This window comes from Argiope bruennichi, chromosome 7 (assembly GCF_947563725.1).
Source record: "Argiope bruennichi chromosome 7, qqArgBrue1.1, whole genome shotgun sequence".
NCBI lineage: Eukaryota > Metazoa > Arthropoda > Arachnida > Araneae > Araneidae > Argiope > Argiope bruennichi.
The window spans coordinates 37,379,074-37,404,815 of NC_079157.1; the positions used below are offsets into that span (position 1 = coordinate 37,379,074).

Here is a 25,742-nt window from a genome sequence, read left to right on the forward strand (position 1 = left end):
TTATTTGGTAGATTAGCAAAATTATAAGCTTTGAATGAATTAATTATACATACTTTTTACATTTCACATACAAAGAAAAAAATAATTTTTGAGCCATTTTAATTTAATTTATACATGAAGTCCTTAAAATAAGGATGTACAACCATCCTACAAATGATGCAATATCTTTGGAAGTTATACTGCCCTGCATTTTTTACCATCCAATGCTTTAAATATTTGTCCTTGTTTATCATCAGTGTTTCTTATACAAACACTGTAAATTTATTATTTGTTTACTCTGTCCATTAACCTTAATATATCACTGTCAACCATAATGATTTACATTCTCATTTTGTAGATTCTCATTTTATGGTTTAAATTCTTCTTATTAAAAAAAAAATGCCAACTTGCAAAGGAAAGCAGCATTACAAGAGAAAGAAAAAATATTAACCAATTGACAAAGATGATGTATCTGCTCCAATGTAGAAATTATAATTTCTATGTTACTAACACATTCAAAACATATATAATGCAGGAATTTGTCTACCCATTATTTAGTAAATTTTTCTGAAGATAGAGGATAGCACCATTAGGCTCATATAAACTTGCTCCTAGCTGTGCAAGTGTAGACATTCCTGATATGAAAAGTATCAGCAAGAAGTAAAGCTGCATGGTAGGATTGGGTAATACTTTTAAACATTTGTTTAAATATTCATTTACAATGAAGTTTTATTAAATGTAAATAGTACCTCACTGACAGATTGTTCTGAAACAGGCTGATTATTTTGTGACCCTAAAGAAAATCTGAGCCATTAAGCCTCTATATAGATTGCACATGTGCAGGATAAATTATTATATTAGTACTTTTAATATAATTATATTAAAAACATTTTTCAAATAGTAGAAATTTTTAATAGTTCTCTTTAATTTACATACTTTTGACAGCTCATTAATGTATAAAATATTTGATAACTTTAATTTAGTGTGAGCAGTTCTCAGAAAGTAAGAGAAACAAATACTGGTTTTCATTTTCTTTATTCGACCACTGAACTGAAATAATGTTACTGGAAGAACAATTCTGCAATATTTCTGGACTGAGCAGTCATAAATTACAATTTCTTTTAAGATAAAAAAGAAATATGCACACATCAGGCAAATGGTCCTAGTTTGATACATTCCTCAGACACATTCATTATGGACAATACAAAATGTCTCTTACAACGAGACAATAAAAATCAAGGCAAGACCTTGCATTAAGAAAAAATAAACTGATTTGTGCATAAGATTAACTGGCACTTACTCTCCTCGACACACACAACTGGAGTTAACATATTTCAATAACAGTTGCACCTAATATGAACATACAGCAACAATACATTAAAAGTCACAATTTCAAAATGAAAATTGTCCTGTTTTGTTTGTTCCAAGAGAATTTTTTCCCTGCACTAAAATTACAATTTACTGATACACAGTGCTCTTCTTAGATATTAGAACATTTAAAAAATGAGATCAATAATTCTAATTAAAACATCATAATTTAATTGACTCACATGAATACAATGTCTTTAATATTTTTAAACCAACCACTAGAAAAGTTAGCAAGAGATAATTTTGGGTGAATAAATCATTAACTACACTTTTTAACCATTTAAATGTCAAATACAATTACTCCTTCAAAGTATATTATACAAGGATAAAGCTTTTTTAGTAGTTAAAATACGAAATAGAAATACTTGCAAGTACTTTTTTTTCAGATTTGTAACCACCATGCCACTACTGCAAAATACATTTCTGGAGCAGAGTGGTGAACAATAAATAAATAAAAAATATTAAGTCCATAAAACTAAATTAAAAAAAATTCATTTGGTTTCTAGAATTTATAAAATGCAACAAATTCTTAGCCTTTTTATGATCATTATTTTCATCATCTCTTGCATTCTGAGTATTTAACACCATAAAAACTAAAAATAACCAGTTTCAAAATACTTAATGTAACTGGATACAATTACAGTTTTGTCTTTACATGCACACGGAACATTCATTTTAAACAGATATAAATGATTAGAGAGCTTTTCTACTGCAATAAAGTTATGAGTAATTTGCAGTATACATCAGAAAGACACATATACAGTTCATGTTTTACATACAATTTATTTACGTGAATAACTAGAATAAATTTAGTAAGATTCCGTACACAGAAAATCACATTTCTTCAAACTTAAAAGTTACGATTACGACATTAAACACTGAATTCATTGCTTCCTGAATTTAGTTTAGTCTTGAGCATTCCATTTTAAAAATATGTACAGACACACAATACATGCAATTAACTTTGGTAACACAAGATTGAAATGAATAGATTACATACACAAAACATCAATTTAGAAGTTCATATGATTAAACAGACATTATTGCCATATCGTGTATTGCTTAAAACAGAATAAATAATAAAAGTATTACACAGGATAAAATTTATTCATGAGTTTTAAATATGTTTTAGCACTAAGACAAGATAAAACTTCTGAGGTTGTTTTCAAACTAATGATAACAATGTGCCTTAAAGCTTTTTTTTTTCACTCTTTTTTTAAAAATGAAAATTCAAAAGAAGAGTGCCAATACGTCTTCAGTCCCTATGACAGTTCATTAATACTGCAGGAAATTGGAAAATTTTCTATGAATGTTTGAATGCAGTAACCAAATCAATTTGACCTGGCATAACTATATTCCCTGGAGTGGCATAATCTCCAATCATCAAGCTGTTACTGACTGGAAAATGAGTAGTGTTTCCTAACACAACATGTTGTTGTTGCTGTAGGGGAAAAACAATATAAATTATAACATATATGATTAGTCCTAACATTTAATTTTACAGAAAAAAAAAAGTCATTCAAGACATGCAATGCAATTACAAAAAATAAATAAAGATCTTAAATAACTCTTATTAAATTCATTTTGCTGGTATTTTTATTACAATCAATTAGTTTCTTAAAATCAATATAACTTTTATTAACATTCCATTAAAAAATACTATGTAGAAAAATACACATATTAAAAGCTTGCAACTATTTTACAAATAAAATCATTAGAATGCCATTTTCCATAAATAAATGTAAAAACAGATGATTTAATGGAAATACATCAATGATAATTCCAGGTATCCCAAATTGTCTTGGTACAAATATTTATGTCAAATATGATTGAAATACCCCCCCCCCCAGTAGTTTATATAATTGATAAAGCCATGTGACTAGTCTCTTATTTTGGAAGTTTTAACTGACAAAAATATAAGATGAAAGAAGCTGGACTTACCCTGCAAACCTACAATATTTGAGCTCTTAATATGCAATCAAAGTAATTTCAAAAAACAAGAAAAATGAATTAAATATTTGAAAAATGGGTGAAAGGAGGAGAAAGATTATATTAATTTTACATTCATGTTTAATGTCATTCCAGCAAAAATCATTCAATTTTAAGAATATTATTTTTAACATTTCCTGAAAACTATGCATTTTGTTAGAAAATTACAAGTTTTTTTTTTTTTAGCTAAAATTAAGCAATCATCATGAATTGTAATATTAAACTTTTAATAGAAAGAGCCAGTTCTTGAGAAAAATTAACAATATGCCATTTATAATCTTATCAAAAGACCCCATACCTTGCAACAATGATGAGAATATTAAAATGTTCAATAATTTATGATTCAGGTCATCTGTAGTTGCTGCATCAATTTATAGCAGAAGTTTCAACAAAAAAAATGTAGCACTGTTATCAAAATTTCCTTCCACAACTTGTTGAGAATATAAAGCGCTGGCAAAAATAATTTTTCACTGGACTTACTCTGTATATCTAGTGCTATATCTGCATTTTAAAATCAGCAATAGCACAACATTTTAAGCCGAGCATTTTCAAGCAACTTCATAAACAATACATTATATTCAACTCAACAATACATTCATGAAATAAAGCCTATAAATCAAAACATAATCCAGGTTGTTGTATTTTAAAAAAAGAAGTAATACTTTTTCATTAAGAACATGCCTATTTAAACTAACAACCGTCATAATTCACTTCTAAATTCTCTTAAAATTCCACAAAAATTTTAATAAAATATTAATATATGCAAAAATGTTGAAATGTTACAATTTGCAATAGATTCGAGTAAAATACATAAAAACAAAAAATACCTGAGTGAATAATGATGGTGAAATTCCACCTCCAATGGAACTTGTTGGAACACTTGCTTGAATTCTAGATGTAGTTCTGCTATTTCCTGTATTTTGTAAATTACCTGTAATGTTGAAGAATAACCATTACTAATCAAGCATAAGTAGTAAATTAACAGCATATAAATTGTATTTTCTATGTTAAAAACTCAAAAGGGATTCTTAAGAAAAACCTTTTAAAAATTTGGATTTATAAAACAAAAGTTTTTTTTATTTTATTTTTTATAAAGCAGTATTAATGAAAAATAAATTTATAGTAAAATATATGACTATGTATAAAAAGCCTCAAAATCTCTATGAGCTTCTTTCATACAAGTTAACTGTTTTTACATTATTAATTCAAAACATACATTAAATTTACAAATACAATGTTATGCTAACAAATCATATAAAAAGATATTTAGCTTCAATTTGGCACCAAAAATTACACTATTAGGGCAGAATATATATATGGATTGACTTTATATTTATACTGACATCAAATATTAAACATTTATAAGTTTAAAAAAAAATTCTAATTCTAGAGCAAATGATTCTTTTTCAATATTTTAAAAAATAAAGTAATGAAAGTAATAAAGTAAAGAAATGTTATGCAATGCAGAAATATATTTATTCAAACAAATTTTTGAATTCCCAGTTGTACATTCATGCCTTTCAAACCTAAATTGCACAGTTGTAACTCGGAATTTTTTTGATTTCTAAAGTTATGGACTAAAAAAAATAGGGTGGAAAGTAAAAATTTCTTTCAAAAGAACTAAAAAAAATGTCACTATAATGACACATTTAGAAAATAAGAATTTAAAGAAATAAAGAAAATAAGAAATTCAGAAGTAAATGAAGTTCCATTCTAAATTAAACTATTTATAACAAAATTTCAGATTTTGCAAAAATTAGAAAATTAACTAGAAGGGTAAGATGAACCATTATCTTCATTAATAGAAAGGGAAGAAAATTCAAAATAACTGCAGCAACAATAAAATGAATTCATGAATTAATTCCATACAAACAATGAAATAAGATGCTGTAAAATAAAAGTAAAATTTTTTTATAAAAAATTAAAAATAAACAAAAAAAAGCCATGACAACAAAATTGTATTATTGAAAAGATATATATTTCATTTTAAGATAATCAACCTTTCTTGTGTTGTACTATTTCCAAAACTTATTGCGGGGGGGGGGGGGGGGGATCAAAATTTAGCTTAATTCTATGCCAATTCTAGGGCTAAATGTTCTATAGAGCTCTAACTCAGAAAAAAATTCGTCTTCATTATTAGCAGAGAAAAAATAAAATGAAGTGACTCTTTGACTTACCCATGGGCAAAACTGAATTATTAGCTTGATGAGAAGATATTGGACTATGAGATAAATGATGTTGAACAGGATGAGAATCCATCACCGAATCTCCATTCATAATTCCCATACCATTCATGACTAAATTTGCATTAGTAGCTAGAAAAAAATAATAATAATTGCTCATCAAAATGAGAAGACAATCAATCAAAACTAATAAAACATTCTATTAAACCTTCTTTAACAACAGGTGATCCATTAAATCACTTGAGTATATATTCCTTTTTTAAAATAAGTGAGTAATAATTTGAGCCCTCTTAGTTAGTTTGGTAAATTTGCAAAGAGTGGGGACAATTGCAGTTCTGTATTCAATCACCTACCCCAAATGCTAAATCCACAGTTGCAGTCTGTCAAGCTGCTGTTCTCAGGGGGGGGGGGGTCCCTCTTTATTTTTTTAGTTGTATCCACTGTAATTGCTTATTACTAAATGATTTTTAAGTTATTAACAATCTAGTGATTATTTTTGTCTAAAATTGGTACAATTAATACCAATTTTTTTCTCCAATTTTATGACAGCCTCTAAAAAGTAATCATAATAATAAGAATGACTGACTAATTATGTTGACCCAGATGTTTTTACTGCACTACAGAAATCAAATTAATATATATAAAAATATAACTTTAGGCATTTTACCCAAAATAAATCTTTATATTTGTTAATTTGATAAAGGTAATAAAATTTCATTCTCTGTCTAGTATCATAATTTTCTACAATATATGCTTATATTAACACCTACAGTCACATTTTGCCACTTACTTCTATTTTAAAATATGGACATAGCTAAGACAGACTCCTGTTCAAAATCAATTTACTACATTCTAAAGCAATAAATAGAAACAGTTACAGTTCAGACCTCAAAGAGTATAAATTCTTATGCCAATTAAGAGGTTAATTATGAAAATTAAAGGATAAGACATAAAAGATCATGTGATCAAATAAAGGCTAAACTGAGACATATGGTGGCAGGTAGAAAAGTTTCTAGCCTAACAAGGAAAATAAAAAAAAATATGTTTAATGATTTCTTTATTCCGTAATGCAATCCCTTTTCAAAGATATGCAGTTGCTCCAGCAGAGCAGCAATGCTGGGATCCTCTCTCTGCAAGTTTTTTTTCTCTAAAGCTTCAAAGCAGGCATTCGTCGCTGAGATGACTTTGGTATCAGAACAGAATTTCCTTCCAACTAAAAAATTTTTCAGTTTGGGGAACATGCTGTAGTCCAACGGGGTCATATCTGGAGAATAGCGTGCATGTGGAAGAATTTCAAACTTCAGTTCATGAAATTTTTTCATCACAATGGGAGCACTGTCCTGGTAAAAAAGGACTTTCTTCTTGACCAATCTGGTCTTATTTCTTTGATTTTGGAATGGATTTTGATTTTGGATGATAATGGATTTTGATTTTTATCCAAAAGATTAGCATAATATTCAGCATTGATGGCCGTGCCTTTTTCTAGATAATCCACCAATAAAATGACCTTAGCATTCCAAAAAACTGTTGCCATAATTTCCCCAGCAGATAGTGCACTCTTTTTGCTTTTTTTGGTGTTGATTCATCTTTCGCTGTCCATTGTTTTGATTGCTGTTTGGTCTCTGAAGTCTAGAGATGGATCTACGTCTCATCCACAGTAATGAAATGCAGTAAAAAATCAGTTGCGTTTGAACTGTACAGCTCCAAACATTGTTCTAATATTGTCATGCGCTGCAGTTTTTGATCCAATGCCAGCAATCGCGGCACCCATCTTGCTGACAATTTTTTCATACTCAAAATATTTATTAAAATATGATGTACTCGTTCTTTAGATATAGCTACAGACTCAGCGACCTCTGTCAATGTCAATATTTTTGTTAACTTGCCTAACTATTTCATCTGTAGTGGTCGAGTTAGGTCTTCCAGAGAGCTCTGCATCCAGAATGCTTGTACAATTAGTTTAAAGTCTGCTATCCATATTTTAACAATTGTAAATGAAGCAGCAGATTTCCCCAATGTTTTGTCTAGCTTAGTTTTAATATCTGTTGGAGATAAGACTTATAAGAAAAAATTATCACAGCTCACAATTCAGTTTATCCATACTCTGCTAAATCCAAAAGAAGAACATTTTAAAACAGCACAGTATAAATATGACCAGACAAATCTTTTAAAACACGAAAGAAGTATTAAACAAAGATAAAACTTTGAAGTGCTTTAGTCAAAGTAATTTCAGAAACAGCACCTCTAGGTCAGGCTGGAAACTTTTCCTCCTACCCTCGTACAATAGTGGTATCTAATAAGCAGTTAATACAAAACTTGGCTACCTACCTGACTGAGCATCTAAGGTTTGCCAATAGCTTTCACTAGGTGATGTGTCATTGCATCCCGGTGGTGGTTGTGCAGGCTGCCCAGAATAACGGAAAAATGGATTTTTAAGATCTAAAGTATTGTACGCCCTCACGTTACCACCTTCAATGGCTAGTTCGATGTCAACATCATAACTTTGTCTTAAAGAATAAAGAATTCTTGATTAAACTTTTAAGAATTCAATAAAATCCTTTCAAACATCCAATAAATTCTATTATTTTGTACATTATAGAATTTTTAAAGGTAAAAATTTATTTCAAATTTATATGTGTTTTCTAGTTTATTTAAAATCTGTTTTTATTTATATTATTTAAATTTTGCCGATACATATCAATGGTATAAAAGCATAACAAAGACTTTCTTGAAGAAATTGCTTCATGACTGTGACCATTCAAGTGAACAATACTCTGTTCCACAACCGGTTTAAAAGAATACATTTAAAAAAATGCCATATCCTTAACAACAGTTAATACGATCTCTCCTATATGTTCCACACTGATGACAAATACATAAATTGTTAAAAATCTGTAATTGCGCTTCCTTGAAAAGCCATTTATATGGTAGGTCAGATATTTTGATAGATAACTAATGGATGCTGAATTAATGACTTCTAAGCTTTGGTGGCAAAAGGGAATTGCTCAGATTTGAGAATTTCAATATATCAATTAGGGGAGAAATTACACTACCCTTCTAGAAGCTTCTTCCTTCCATCACAAAAAATATAAAAGTCAGTCGATAGTCGGTTGAGTTCAGCTCAAATAAATAATCAATTAAATTTGTTTTATGCGATGCTGATTATTTTGCGAGTTCTTTGTGTTTAATATTGAGTTGTAGTTTGTATGCTACTGTTTACTGCAAGTACTGTTCTTGTGTACACTTCAAATACACTTTACTACCTGCATATTACATAGAATTAAGTGTCATTATTTGTTACTAAATATGTTGGTATTTTAACTGTACACACACCTTGAATGGATTCTGGATACTTTCCATAACAATAAGGCTGACATATTTTATACAATTAAATAGGCCAAGAACAAAATGACAAATTATACTGATGCTATATGGGTCAAGAAAAACATAGGAAAATACCATATGGTTTATAATGACATTCTTGGTAATACAAATAAACTATAAAAAAAAAACAATACAAAAAAGTATCAAAGCTTACAAGCTCAACTTGACTTTAGAGGCAAGTCAACTAAATCACTATCGATGCAATGAACATATAATATAGCATTATCAGGCTTCTACACTTTTCAAAAGGACAAATAAATACCAATATTGATTGCAGGAAAGTAATTACATAGGAGAAAATGCTCAGGGAGAAGGAAAGATAAAACATTTTATAATTATATATTATTAATATAATAAAATGCCTTATAACTAGAAGATGTGCCCACCTAAACAAGATGTTACCTATCTTATTCATTATAGACAAACAACTCTACTAGAAAAGTCACGTATATTGCCAAAATTCTTAAAAATAAAAAAATATACATGATTTGTAATGCACTTCAGATATAAATATATATAACAAAATCAGAAGATTTTTTCTCTCTCTCTCTCTTTGCAATGAGATTTTCTCTATCTATAAAGTTTATGAACACTCAAATAGAAACTAATCACTTAAATTCAGATTAATACAAATAATGATCCCCTAATAGGGGAGAAAAAGGGGGAAGAGGGGGGGGGGAAATATTAACAACAACCTATTTGATCTAACAAGCAGAAATATCAGTTCAGTGACTCTGCTATTTATTCACATTTTGAAGTATGAACACACTGATAAATCAGTTCATTTAAATACACACAACCATAAAAAAACAAACACTTTTTTTAGTTCTTGGATGGTGAAACAATTTGGGAAATTACATCTAATAATAAAGCAGAGCAAAAGGTTGGGAGTATTTTCAACCCTCTTCAATATAACAGAAAACATTTAAAAATTACATATACCGATTATTCTCGGGACTAAAATAAATCTTCCAAATAAATTAATGGCCAATTTTATTCAGTCCTCAGAATATTACTTACCCAAATCAAAATATTGTCTGATATATTCTCTTAAGGAGTTATCTTTCATGATATGGGTACAGAAGCAACAAAGCATACTAAATATTTGATTTTGACATGTAACATTGAAATTTTATTAACTAGCATTATATTTCCATTATAAATAAATATTTATTTCTTGATGTAAAACACCATTATTATTTCCAACCAAAATGCATTTGTTTCCATTTCTCCTTGTGCCTTCTAATTGTCTCAATTTTTATTGTATTCTTTCCTCCCCTTCCCTCCTCTCCTATCTCCTCTATGGAAGACTTCCAAAAAGCATTTTTGACTGGTTAGAATGACATTTTTCTTCCATTTCTTTTACTAAATTGAGCTGCTATGGGTAAGGTAAAAGACAGAAACTGTAACATTTTATAAATTTGTGTGTTTTATTAATTTGTAAACAAAGGAAACATGAAGAAGCCTAAAAAATGTGTGTACATAATGAAGAAACATGCAAATAGGAAACAATATAATACGAAATACTGCATATAGGCAAAACAATTAAGAGGCAAAGATATTCACATATTTCTAAAATATGTTCTAACAATTTCTCAAACAATGGGAGATATTAAAACATTAATATACCATGTCCAGAATATTACCTTTTATTTGAATTAAGGACCACTTTACCAGAGACCATTTGTCCCCTTTGTGCGAATAATGGATTTTCAAGTAAACACCTTACTTGATACCAGTGTGTAAGAGGCTGAGTTGGTGCTGTAGATAACCAAACAGTCTGTCTATATAAAATATAACCAAAAAAAATTATCAGAAAGTTATACAAAATAATGAATGTTATTTTACAGAGATGAATGCACAACTTTTTGAGTTAGGGGTTCAATTAACAACAAAAATTTAAAACTTTTCCGTAAATTTTATGAACATGAACCATGACATTATATTCATAAACTGATTTATTTAACCCTTTGAGGAACAGTGGACAGCCTATGTTCCATTTTTTATTTTATTTTATTTATTTTTCATAAGCTTGTTTTTGCCATAAAAACACAAAAATTATTTTAATCTTAATTTTAACTAAACATTATTGATTTAACTAATATTTTTTAATTTCCTATAAATATCCACTAACTATATTTCAAAAAGATTACATTAAAAGTTGAAATGAATTATGCATATATAATTTTAGGTTAATTACAGCATAATAAAATAAACGTATTTCGCAAGAAATAATTCTTCTCGAAATATGCGGGTATATTTGTAAAAATATGCACCTGAATATATATTTTGAGAAAAATTGCTAAAATAACTTAACCCCCCAAAACTTATCAGCTTATAAAAAACCATGTTGTTTAGTTTTACACTCTTTTCTTTTTGAATAAAATATACCAATTTTTCCAGGAAAGTTCAATTACCCCTCTCAATTTACCTTTTCTTATAAGCTGTGAAGCTTAATATTTTTACCATTCAGTGTTTTCATTCAACTAAATGAAAACAACACTGATTAGGTATTAGACATCCAATTTTTGTACATATTTATGCCTTGTTTACAAGTGTTAAAAACCATAAATATTTAAAGCTTCCAATTTTCCTTATTTCAACTCAACACAAGAAAGAAATGAAATTTGAAAAAGACTGAAGTTCCAAACAGAATATACTCAATAAAATGGGTAATAAATAGAGAAATCAAAAATACTACTTACGTAGAACCAAAAAATGCAACGTCAAACCAGAAGGCTAAACCATGAATTTCCCCTGTTTGAAGAAGAGAAAATGATAGAGGAATTTCAATTTTATGCAAGTCTGTTTCTTGAGCTGTTTGGAAGTCTACGGTGTGGCGTAAGGACTTGGCCATACAAATATTGATATCAAAAGTATCCTGAAAAAGTGCATGCCAATTAAAAACATATAAAAGAAAAAAAATGAACATTTCACAGAAATTTTTTTTAAATAATTAATATTAAATTATCAAAATAAAAATCAAACAAGAAGACTTCAGTAAACATGGATTTTAGCTCAATTTCATTTTTTCAAAGCTATACACTTGTTTGAGGCATAAAAGCATTTCCCCTTACCTACAGAATTCTAGCAGTTAGCTGAAACTGTTATACACATCGAACAAGCAGTCATTCTAATCAATTTTACTGAGAATAGTTCTACTATTCACAATCAAATTGATTTACTCATAATAAAGAGACTTTTTCTGAATTCTATCATTATTTACTATATGGAGATCCCCCTCTAATGCCTAAAATGAATCCTGCTTTATACAAACTCCATTTCCTAATATATCAGAAATTTAAAATGATATCGCTCAGTTAAGTCCTTACTAATTTTTTTACATTATTTTCTATCACTGTTTGAAAGATCAATCATCTCTGCATTTATTTAATTATATGTTAACTAAATTATTCAAGATGAAATAAATTGATTAGCTTCAGTAATTTTGTAACACACTCATCACCCTTCCTTTAAGTTTTATTAATTCAAAGTAATTTTTTATTACATTTTTTCCCCGAGAAAATATACACACCTACACGCAAACTCGGGATTTTACCACACCCTAACAGTTTGTAAACTATGGTCAGAAATGTACATTATATTGTCTTTAAACTTTCAGATAAAATGACAATTTTTAAATTCCATTTCATTACATAAATAAGAAATTCTATAATCACCACTTACCACAATAGGCTGTCTAAAATATTCTTTTACAGCAGCATCGCGCAAACTAGCTAAATCTACACCATGGAATGATTGTTGATACCTAAAGAAAAAATATTTATTATATATATATATCTAAATAAATATTAAGGGGAGAAAAAGCAATTTAAAACTTTTAAACAAACAAAACAAACGAATTTATACAACTTACCAAAAATTAGCTTTATTTAATTGTTCCATATACAAGGCAGCATCACTAAAAGGTGCTATGTGCAAGTCACCTCTTGAAGGGAACATTTTACCTATTATGTAAATAAAGAAGTAACATTAATTTTCATTTAAAATATCACATTAATTTTTAAAAACCACAAGATGTTTTTACATACTGAAATAAAGTCTTTACATTTAATTGTGCATAGTATGTATGGAATAATTGCTACAGATCTTTAATCAGAAATGAAGTTTTTAGTATATGACAAGATCAGTACAAAATATGCAATACAATTTACTAGCTTAAATCCCATTTTGGACACGAGTGAAGCAAAAAATTGGATCTTATTACTTTGAACAGTGAGCAGATAACAAAAAAGACATCCAGAATTGTTACTTTTTAATAAAAATAAAAGAGAGAGAGAGAGAGAGAGAGAGAAAGAAAATTTCTGTCTCATAAATGAGACTTTATAATCAGCAGTCATCATGATTTTTATATACACACTTTGGTAAAGGAATCAATTGACTCAACTACCTAAATATAAAGCTTTTATCAACAGATTGTTTTTTAAACTTTTTTGCATCACTAAAAAGGAAAGATATCAACTTTCCAATTTATATATGTGGAAGCAGGTAACAGTTACCACGAGATGGCGCAGGCGGCGCCAATAAGAACCCTAACGCTAGTAGATGGAATGAGACTATAGAGTGCAGGTGCTGGACTGTTCGGATTGAATGGCTGTGGACCGTGGCAGCACGATGAGGTGCCCAAGCTGTATAATATGTACCAAAAGTTGTAAATATGTATAATAGAACCTATATTTAACCCTAGACACCATTTCATAGAGTTTTTTCGAAGGATGGATACCTTTCCTCTCGCATATACTTAACCTCTAAGCTTCGGAAACCTAAACTCAGAAAAGTTACTTTGAATACGGGCATTCAGTGAGAAAAGCTAGATGTTTTCCCCTTCTTTTAATTGGTCATCTGTTCTCTCTGTTGTAACCAGGTTGCTTTTTTGCAGTTTTACCATGTCTGAACTCTAGGAAAAAAGCTTTTTATCGCAGTTTTTTTTTTTTCTTTTTTACTGAAACATTAGTTTACTAATTCTGTAGGAGAAAGTACTGAATTAAATATTATTATTACATTAAATAAATTGCAATTAGGATAACTACTGCATAGTTATTTAGCACATTAAACAAAATATTGCCAAATTTTCAATCTTATTTGTAATTGAATAACTTTCTCAAGCATTACTGAAGCTGTAAATTTAATTCTTATAAAGCTTGAACACATCATTGTGAATTTCATTTTGTTATTCTTCTAACTCATCAATTTTGATAGAATGTGACGATTTATACATCATGCATAAAGATCCAAATTGTTTATATTTCCTTTTTAAAATTATTCACATTTCTTTGTGCATAACACAGATATCAATCATCAGCTGTTTTGTAGATTAAAATATCTTTGAATGTTTTTTGTTAATTACTGTGCACACAGAAATTGAATATAATTTTTATTCCTAACATATTTCAAACGGTTTTTAACATAATTATTAGTAACGTTTTCCTATTCTATTGTCGATTCTTACAATTTATAGTGATTTTTTTTTTCAGAGAATTTTGATTACTTATTGCAGTGTAGTATTTTTGAAAAATATGCTCAATTTTGCAGACAATTAATAACTGAATTATAACTAAAAATTATTTTTCTGCAGAAAAATTTACTAATACATAGGTAATCACTAGATTTAAGACAATTTTTAAAAAATAAGAATAGATATGGTTTACTTAGAGTTCAATAAATAAGATTACATTGCGATAATATTACGCTGAAAATTAGTTAGTAAAAAACTTTAAAAAATACATTTGGCATTCTAAATGATCAGCATTCGTTATTAAATAAAAGTATTTTTGCTAGCAGCTGATTTAAATTATATTTCAGAAATGCTTAAAATTAAATCTAGAATTCCTGACTTTTTTATGCAGCTACTTTATTTCAATACAAATATTTCTGGAATAATTTAAGTGTCTAGTAACTTCTCAGTGGATTGAAATGAAGGTATAAAGTATTTTAACAACCTCCTTCAATATTTTAAAATTAGAATTTTAACTTTTAATGAATGATTAATTATAAATTATTAAATCAATCATTTTCATAAATTATGAAAAATAATGGTGAAATCGACAACTTACTTAAAAATCAAAACCAAAATGTATTTTTAGCAGGAATATAACCAGTTCAAGTATAAAAATTTAAAGCTGAAAAAAATTGTAAGTTGTGGATTCTTTAAAACTGTGTTAGACTAATACATTAGTGACTGGGAAGTATATATGCCCAAGACTCCAGTAAGGGAGGAGAGAGTAAGCATGAAAACAAAAAATGTGTTTTGTCACTTTTCAATGTAAAATATAATGACAGAGTGAAAAAAAAAAACCCTGAGTTTCCATTTAGTTTTTCTGCATTATTTGTGATGAATGGGAGCGAAGAAGTAACAATTTGTCTAGGCTGCCGATTACCCTCATAATACCATTCCTTAAGAAATGAAACTTCAAGTAATTCTTCTTGTTCAAATGTTTAGTCAATTCTTTCAAGTAAATTCTTGGTTCCAATATTGAGACAAATAGATGGGCCCAACTATAAATATATATTATTATAAAATTACAAAATTATATTAAGTTAAAATATTAAGAAACAGGGGAAAAGATGAAAGATTTCAATTGAGTACAACTCATAAATGAAATTATGCAAACTCATTCCATACCTCTTAGGAATGTTATTTAAAAAAAAATGCAGGGTTCACAAGACTTACTAGTGCCAACAATGATTATAACAACTGCTGGACGAAACTCCTTGACTCTAAGGGGTGCGACACTAAAGGGAAGGGATTTTTATGAGGCAATTAGGGTTCAGCTGGAAAGTTCAAATGGGGGAACGTAATTCAAACTCATTGCTGGCACGGCAGTTGTACCGAGCCATAAGGAAAGGTAAAAAAATTCTGGAACAGCAGTTGTATCGCCTGTAAGCTAGAGGTTAAAGATGATTCTGATACTTTTAAATTGGCATGCTATATTTAAAACCTCAAATCAGACACTAGGAAGTATATTCAATACCATACGAATTAATTTTTAAATGTTCTCTATAAGCTATTTAATATTTCCGATTAAGAATTTATAGTGCTTAATAAAATTAAAAATCACACAGAAAAAGCAATTTGTAACCAAAAATTGTATTTTTATGAATCAAATTAAACGCTTGAACTGCAATTTAATTTTAATCAGCACTGCTCAAGCTGACAATTTAATGTTCTTAGTTTTAAGTAAAGGGGTTGATATAAAAACTTTTTTTTTTGACATTGAACATTTTATAAAAAAACAAACTTTCAATAATTCCTGGCAAGTGCAGTTTGCCATTGTCAGTTTGTTCAAGTGTGTTCATGATGTGCTGGACTTATAATTTCAATACTAATGGTTAATTATCATTATTATTATTCTGAGATCATTACAAGCTAGCATCTAATGCTAAAAAAAATACTAGTGCAAATTCACATCAATTTTTCAATGAAATAAAAATTTCCACAATAAAATATCATAATTCATAAACTATTAATATATCAAAAAAATTTAAAAAATTAATTATCATGCTAAATTATTCTATTTAATTAAAACAGCTGCAATGCCCAAACTCTTTTAATATATATAATTAGTAAGAAAAAAATGGCCTTTTAAAAGATTCAATCATGAAAGATAACTAAATATGGCTTCAGTATAAATATGAAAAATAAACTCTGTCAGTAATTTATAAATAAAGTAACAAAACTAGAGAATGCTTGCTTAATTTCTTTTGTCAACTCGTATTGAAGTGGGGGGGGGGGGGGATTTTCAGACATAATTAAGGAAAGGGGATAAAATTAACAAAATTCACATTTTTTCGCATTATTTAAACATTTTAATCGATTTATGAACTTATGGAGATAAAAAGTTTCAGTAAACTTCAATCATAAGTTTTATATTATATATATAATTAGCATTTTATTTCTGCATCAAAATCAACAACAAAGAGCTTACATTCTTAAGATCTATCTATATATAATTTTATTTTCATACACGTGCAGTGTATTTTTTACATTCTAAAGAAAATGTTAAATTTTATGAAGTTTCTTAATGTTTAGTAGTAATAGTGATTATTTTGCAGAAATATCTCTTTCTCTTAAAAGAGTTATTTTTTATTATTTTTCATTTCATGAAATATTGTAATTCCTTTCATTTGCTTTTAAAATCATTGATTTGGATGTCATGGAGGTCATTTGAATGATCTAGAATTTTAATCAGTCTTTTCATCTTAACAAAAAGATCAAAAATTATGTTTATTTAAAAATTTACATATTCAATAATATTAAGCCCAGACAAAGCCTGATATATCAGGTAGTTGTTTTAAAATTTAAGCTCCCCCCCCTACAAGAATAACACTACTGATATAAAGCCTCACAAGAAAATGACTTGACTAAATACTGCAAGATTAAAATGCATAAAAATTCCATTTAATAATTTTGTTGGATTGAAATAGCTCACCATTAGGGACTAACCACTTTTTGGCATGCAGGTACGTTTCAAGCATTCTTTCATTGAACAACATATAGCCCATGGGTTCAGAAATTATGATATCAACCATTTCTGGAAGAGTAATTTCTTCTATCTTCCCAGGAATGACAGTAACCTTTGAAGATAATTTGTTGTGATACACAAGAGTCTGGAAGAGAGTTTACATCATTTTATAATGAATAATGAAAACAATTGCAACAAAGTTTATCTCATCATAATGATCTTTATAAGAATATAATAAAAATAATGGTTTTAAAGAGTTATAATGAGTATATTATTGTTCAACAAATTAACTATACAACTGACATAGGCATAGTTAAACATCACAATTTATAAGAATTGTAATATTACTATAGTCATAGACCTCACAATAATTTTTAATGTTAAATTAGCAAAATGGTTAAGATTTTTTTTTTTGAAAAAAGTGAATTTTCTTCATCAATAAATGCTACTGTATAATTTTAATTAAAATTTATTTAGAAAAACAAGCACAATTTATTCAGCAAACTGAATCCCAAAATTTAATCAAGATATCCTTTTTTAAAAATAACACTAAGTGAGATTCTATTTTTTTTTTTTTTAATCTATTAAGATTTTGTATGAAAAACAAAATTAGTTTAGATATCTTCATAGTCAATTCAAATTACATTGGTCTATTTTAAAGTTTGTATTATACAAATTTGATATATATTAATTAACATTTGGAAAATAATTTAAGGAAATATATTCAATTTGTTACATCAAAAACTTTTCATACAATACATGCATTCATGTTTAAATACCTAAATTACTTAATTAAGCCATTAAGAGAAGGAAACTACTTTATATCTCGAAAAACACTTACTTAGAAACAGCTTACAATAAAAATAAAAATTTTAAGAGTTATTTTGTCAGAATACAATAAAACCAATTTGAAAGCTTATAATATTGTTTGGTATTAGAAAGAAATTGTAAGTGAAAAACATTTAACAATAGTCATTTATCAAATTATTCAAAATTAATTTATTTCTAGCTCTAAGATTTGCCACATTTTCATGTCCAAAGACTAATTTTTGAAAAATCAAGAAATGCATTATTTATTTTGAAATGCATGAAAACTTGAAACAACTTTTTATTGATCTTATAAGATGTATTCATGCTTGATAATGTACTTATGATACACTGTATTTTTGAAGTCAAAAACTATAAAATATTGCTGAATGAAGTCAACAATTCTTTTTAAACCACCTTCTGCCTAGTATTGCAAGCAGTAATAATTATTTCCAATAGTTTTCATTGATTCCATTCTTTATATAAACATACGATTTCCTATAACATCAAATATAAACTTATTCAGACAAGAAAACAAATTTAAACATGATAATTTAATTTGGCATTTTCAGTTGGGAGACGTAACAGTTGCACATGCATACTTTAAAAGATGCATTATCAAATAACCATACAGTTTTCTTATATACAGCCTGATTCTTTTCTTAATTTAGAGGGGAAAAGTAAATTCAACAACTTATAGGAAATACAATATCAAAATAAAAATAAATTTACTTCTGCATGCTTCGCCATGGAACTTGCTTCAACTGCATATACTTTCCGGGCACCTGCCTGAGTAGCAAAAAATGACAAGATACCAGAGCCCGCACCAACGTCAAGGACAACCTAGAATACATTAAAAGAGATTTTGTATAATGCAGATCACGAAACAGTATATTCTTCACAAAAAATAGATTTTCTCAGAATTCTATGGAAGATAAAATAATTATTCTAATCAAGCAATACATGAAATTAACTAAAACCAGGATGGGTAAAAAAATCTCCGATTATTTTCAGGTCAAACAGCACTAATTCAACTTAAAACCTCAAATTTGCACTAATTATTTACTCCTTCAGAATTATACTTTTCTGTTGGTATGATAGCAGCGAAAAATATATCGGAGCATTAATTCATTAAATCTTATAAGATATTTAAAGTATTTTATCATGCTATGCATGAAGTATTTGAAGTATCATGCTAACAAAATTTGATATATATTCTTACACTAACTTCTTAATTTGTGAATTGTCTCTGTCACAATTAAAACAAAGCCCTAAAAATTTATGCAACACATCTATTACAAATTTTTACTGAAAATGATTAAAGGAAATTGATGGCAAAAAATTCGTAAAGCCATACATTGTTGAAAATTATCCAAAATATATTTATGTTGGAATATAAAATTTTTGAAAATCAAAATAAATTTTGCAAACAGCATAAATAATATTAAGATATAAAATTGCTACTTTTTAATTAACTACAACCAAAATGGCAATACAACCCCATGTGAGCACTTCTAACTTACAAAAATAAAACAAACATCTGTTTATGCTGTTTATATTAAAAGATATTAAAACTATTGATGCTTAAGATGAAAAAAATAAAGATGTCAAAATTATGATCGATCCTTTACCACAAATTAATAAGTACCATAAAATCAATATAATCAACATTAAGAGAATTCTCGTAAATAGCAAATGATTTAAAATAATTGTTAAAAAAAATTAATAGGATCTATTACAATCTGCTTCTTCATATTTCATATATGATATAAGTTCTCCATTACTTTATATGCTTTATTAAATAATCACATTTACACCATTTTACAATGACATATTTCTATTATCAGAAAGCGTAAACAACAAACAGCCTAATGTTCAAATATTAATCTTACTTTATCATGAAAATCATCAACATTTGCTAAAATAGCTTTTTGGTACGTTGAAGTTCTGATATAATCTTGCATCATATTCTGTTGTTGAGATAAATAGCCATAAAACTGAAAATGAGAATAAAGACAGTATATTAAGCAGAGAAATAAAAATTTAATATTTCAAATATAATGAATACAGTTAAGGTTCTTAAAAAATAACGTAACCTATAGTATAGTTATTAATTTTTAAAAAATAATTACAGTATATAGTGATAGAATATTAAAAAAAAAAAAAAGCACGCAACATGTATTTTCAAAAGCATCAAGTCAAAGAAAAAAGGAGGAATTGGGGAGAAAGTCATTACAAAGTAGAATGCAAGTATAAACAAGATTAAAAAAATGTAAAATAAACAGTTTTTAAATCTTTTTAAATACCTGAAAATACTGAGTAGCGGAAGACTCGTCAGTCCTAATTGAAAACATTGAATTTTTTCCATTTTTAAACCCGTCAATTAAAGATCGAAATCTTGAAAGATCTGTCAAAAAATGCTTCAATGTAAAACTGGATTGTAAAATCTCATTACATTTTTTTTTAAACATTGTGCATTTTTAATATATCTCTAATACATGTGTAATGAAAATAATATATCACACAGTATAAATGTAAGATACAAAATCATAAAAAAAACTAAGAAGAAAAATTTTTATATTAAAAATCAACAAAAAGATCAAATTAAATAAAATACAGTTTTAAAAAATGTTTTTTTATTAATGTATTAAAATACAGTTATCTTCAAAATGAGCTAATATCAAAATATCTTCATCCAATGAGCGTGATATGAAAACAAAGTTTTAATAAAAACAGATTTTTAAATTAAAATAATTTTTAATTTAAATTGAATATATATTATAAATCAATTTTTATTATCCATCTCCATGTAGTAATACATTTAATTAAATGAAATTAAAATTTAATTAACTATGACAATTTAATTTTGAAAAATAGTGCACTGTCATCAAAAAGATAAATTTCAAAACTAGGACACAAACATCTCAAGATTAAGTGAAACATTTATTGCAAAATTTCATATTAAATACAAAACATAACATTTTTAATTATTTATTTTTCATTCTAATGCTTTACACATTTAAAGCATTTTAAAAAAATGTAAATATTACTATTAAACTACTATTAAAATGACACCAAGAATAATGGCAAACTAGAATTACATATGCGTCTTTTGCTTTCTTTCAAATTATACCTTTTATTCTTATCTTAAATGTTGAAAACTCAATTTTTTTAAAAAAAATTTTTATGAATGATTGGTAAATCATTCAACAATGAAACAGCATTCCTTGATATCACATAACTATATGAAAAAATGAATACACTCAAAGTCATTGTAAAATAAAGACAAATGACTTTCTACTGTAAAGCTAAAAAAATTTTACACATTACAAATCAGCATTTGAATTTTGACAATTCAATGCTGCATAGATTTAACTGACAATATATTATATAAATCTAGCAACTACATCTATATAAAGGAAGTACTTACTTATTACAGGATAATGATTGAATGGAATTTTATCAAATATAGAAACTATATATTCACATGTTGACAAATTTATAAAAATGTATTATAGAACTAAATTATTTCACATGAACAATTAAAAACTTTTTAAAAATGCTAGACTTCCTGCTATTAAAAGTTTCACAAAGGAATAATTTTAATTATCATTAAATGAAAAATATTTAAATATCTGAACCATTGTCTCAAAGTTACTGTACGAAAAATCTATGCATTAACAACATCTTAATGCATAGATTACTCTATGCATTCCATTCAGATGTAAATTTTGATAACTGTTATCCACAATCATTAAAGTTCTATAAAATGCAGCATTTCATTAATGAGTTTTTTTTTTTTTTTTTGTGGCACAAAAACCATCTTACATTTATTTCACTAATGAAATATTCAATTGATAAGCAATGATTTTCAATTGATAAACTGATGAAGCATGAAATGAAAATTACTGCATAATTGTGGTTTTTTAATACAACTATTTTTAAAATATCAACCTAGATTCCATATAACTTTAAAAAAAAATGAAACCTAATAAAAATGGACGGAATATGGTTAATACAATACAATGGCACATTATTCTGAACTCGTGCAATAAAAAAAAATTACAAATGATTTTTTTTTTTTTTTTGCATAAATATAAAGTTTTAATTTAAGTACTTTGATCCAGTTGATCATTCAATTTTTCATAATTATTTTTAACAATTAATTTATTTTTGATGCAGTTTTTTAAAAATATAAACAGTATTTAAACTAATAATAATTAGATGAATAGGCAATAGCAAATTCTGTAAGAAAATAATAATATATATATATATAAGACATTTTTCAAATTTTGACATTTTTATGTTCAACCAAAAACTATTCAATTTTAAATGAATCTCTTTAAAGCTGACATTTAAACACAAATATCATTTCTTTTCAAGAATTATAATTCACATACTTTAATAATCCACAATAAAGAAAAATAAAAGTAATTTTATCATATTATGTTTCTTAAATATATGCAATGAAAATATTCAAAAATAGTAAAATACACATTAAGCTTAATTTTAAGCATTTTATAAATTAACTGGAAAAGAAAAAAAAATGTTACCATTGGCATTACGGAACTGTAAATGAAGAGTTGTTATGTCTTTTGTTATTACATAACAATGGCTGCCTAGTTTTGCTCCATCAGTGTCTTTGTCAAATTTAATTTCAAGAAGGGAATCGGGACCATTTGTACCAGCTAAAGAAAAAAATAATACAATATCAATTTACAAAATTCAGACAATATTTCATTAATATGCTTAAAATTCAAACAGATCTTCATTATTATTTCTAATTATTTACTATGATATTAAATTATTAGAAAATGCTTTATTTCAAAAAACAATTAATCAAGCATTTCTTTCCATTTTAAAAGTCTTAAAAATCTACAGACCAATTATCAATTTCCTCCCTTCCTGATCCATTAAATGAGTTGTAGATCTTGCATTTTATGCTAAAATTATCTAATTATAAGTTGATCAAACCAGTAATGGAACACTCTTTCTAAACATTAAATAGGAATTGCAGAAAAAATAATCAGATTAGAAAGGAGAAAAGCTAACTGCAATCTACAAAATAGATCAAAAATATATTAAAATTAAATAAATTGTTCATATCCAACTTTTACTTGATAACAAATTAAAAATTCTTAATGAACGCAATAATATTAAAGAATACAATAAATGTTAATATAATTAAAATCAAAGCAAAGAAATATTTTAACATCAAATCAAGTGGCAAAATTTTATGATTGACTTTCTCTGTAAAAATATGCAACAATATAATAGTTTTATAGCTTCTATATAATTTTAAAATATAATAAGTACTATATCTATCACTGATGTGTTTAAAGAAGCATTCTTTCTTATCAGAAATGAATTCCTGATTCATTAAGTGAGTTGTAGATCTTGCATTTTATGCTTAACACAAATTCAATACACATGAAAAATTTCTGTATTTTAAAATATTTTTAAAAGATGGAATATTTCTTTTCTAAAAATAAAGATTTGTCCCAAATGCATGTAACCATTAAATAATTAATTTCAAATACTTATATATCTTCAAACTGGATTTTTCTGAGACTATCTTACTACATACTTAAGAATAAAAATTAATGGAATAAGTTAATAAATTATAACTAAGAATATATCAGAATCTAAAAATATATTAATTGAAGAAATTCTTTACATTACATAAATTTAACATTTTCCCCAGTTTATATTTTTTTTTATAAAATTACAAAATTAGTTATTCAATTTTTACCATAAAACTAGTTCATTAATCTTCCAATGTTTATTTTGGATATAGTCATCATTTCATCACTAGAAAGTAAAGTGACCAATTGGACTATTTGAATCTACTGTCATAGATACTATAAGAAATTCAGCTCTTATGATTTCATTAAGTATAACACAAATGTTTATTAAATTTAAAAAAATTCTCAATAAGATAAAGTTAAAATAAATAAATGTTTAGGGATACATTATATACTTTCAGGCTTATCTAGCAAGAAAGATGAATTTCAATCAATGATCTCCTAATAAAAGTAAATTATTTTATCACTATTGTAATAAGATTCACAAGAGAGGAAGATGGTAAATTTACTCTCAATTCATCATGAATGTGATTTATTATACTGATCTAATTACAGAATTCATGAGGAAGAAAAATGAATAATTTAGCCTTGTCTCCGCATAAATGAATTACACCATACTTACAGGTTTATGCTGCTAGGCAAATTTACTCAATTCCCATAACAAATGACTGCATTTTCTAAGACTGATATTAAAACTTTTGATGATTTTTTTTTATAAATGCATGTTATTTCATTTTTTAAAAATGACATCCTCTTCTTTTCCATAAATATGAATCTAAGAAGTTAGCGTTCCTATTAAAAATGTTACATAGGTACTTTGAAACATAGTTGTTTTAGGCAGCATTTGAATAATTCAATGTTTTCAAATCTTATAAGTTTTAAGTTTAAAAACAATGCTAATCCTAATATCTCAAAACACTAACAAATATTTGTGATGTGATTGTTTTAGCATAAATTTTTATACCAGTAATAATTCTATTTTCAAAATACTTGCTTAGGATACTTGTTGCTATTTGTAATAAATATATAAATTATGAGTCTGAAAGTAAAATATAAAAAACAAAGGAATTTTCTGATATAATGTTCTTTTTCCCAAGATGATTTTAGATTCTATTTTTTATTTAAGTTAAATATTATTAACAGCCATTATATCAAATTTAAATCAATGAAAATATAAAAAATTAGAAGGTGATGACTGAGTATAAAAAAATGCTAATTATTTTGATCAATTCAAATTTTTTAGAGGTCAAATTTTATAGTATTAAAACGCAATCTTGTGTGATATTATTATAGGCTAACTATGATACTGCTACTTAAAATTTTTTTTTAAAATTATAATTTTCATAATCATTTTACTCATTGTTTAAAATGCAAAGAATTCGAGCGGCAATACCGCGCGAATCATTTCACTAATGATGCTACTACTTAAGACTATAAAATTTACGAATCATAGTACATCAAACATAATACAAACTAATAATAAAGATCCAACATTTCTCATATAAGAATACTACAAAAATCGTAATCAGAAAGAGTAAGTGCACATAATCCACTTAAAATGTCAAGATTACAGTAACTACGCCGCTTTTACAATATAGTTAAAACATCCCATTTAAAAAATGCACGACATTTAACTTACTAGGTTTAAAAACTAGATTTAGATTTTCAAATTCGTCGGCAACACAAAGAGTCACTGGAAAGGGTATTTTTTCTGTTTTCTTCATATCTTCAGACAAAGATGAAACAAGCACATCTTCAAATGTGGCCGCCATACTTAGTACGATTAATTAAATATAATCAGGAAGAAAACTGATGAAATGGATATAATTACAAATAGTGTTTTCGTTTCCTCACGTCAGAACAGCAAAGACAACACAGAAATTCCGCTTCACACACAAATTTGCGGTTCTCATTATAATGACAACACAGACAAAGTAACAAACATATAAATGGATAATTATAAG

The 25,742-nt window shown here is 26.9% G+C and overlaps 1 protein-coding gene across 1 annotated transcript; it reads right to left on the reverse strand.

Moving 5' to 3' along the window:
* Positions 1 to 998: 998 nt before the first annotated feature.
* Positions 999 to 25,742, reverse strand: LOC129974996 (histone-arginine methyltransferase CARMER-like). Its single transcript, XM_056087849.1, has 14 exons — positions 25,418 to 25,742; positions 22,747 to 22,881; positions 20,500 to 20,600; positions 20,086 to 20,190; positions 18,926 to 19,036; positions 17,354 to 17,531; positions 12,781 to 12,871; positions 12,591 to 12,672; positions 11,609 to 11,784; positions 10,550 to 10,687; positions 7,848 to 8,026; positions 5,514 to 5,651; positions 4,164 to 4,267; positions 999 to 2,788 (listed from the first exon to the last, which is right to left on the reverse strand). The coding sequence occupies exons 1-14, from the start codon at positions 25,548 to 25,550 to the stop codon at positions 2,651 to 2,653; spliced, it is 1,809 nt and encodes a 602-aa protein (XP_055943824.1). The 5' UTR covers positions 25,551 to 25,742; the 3' UTR covers positions 999 to 2,650.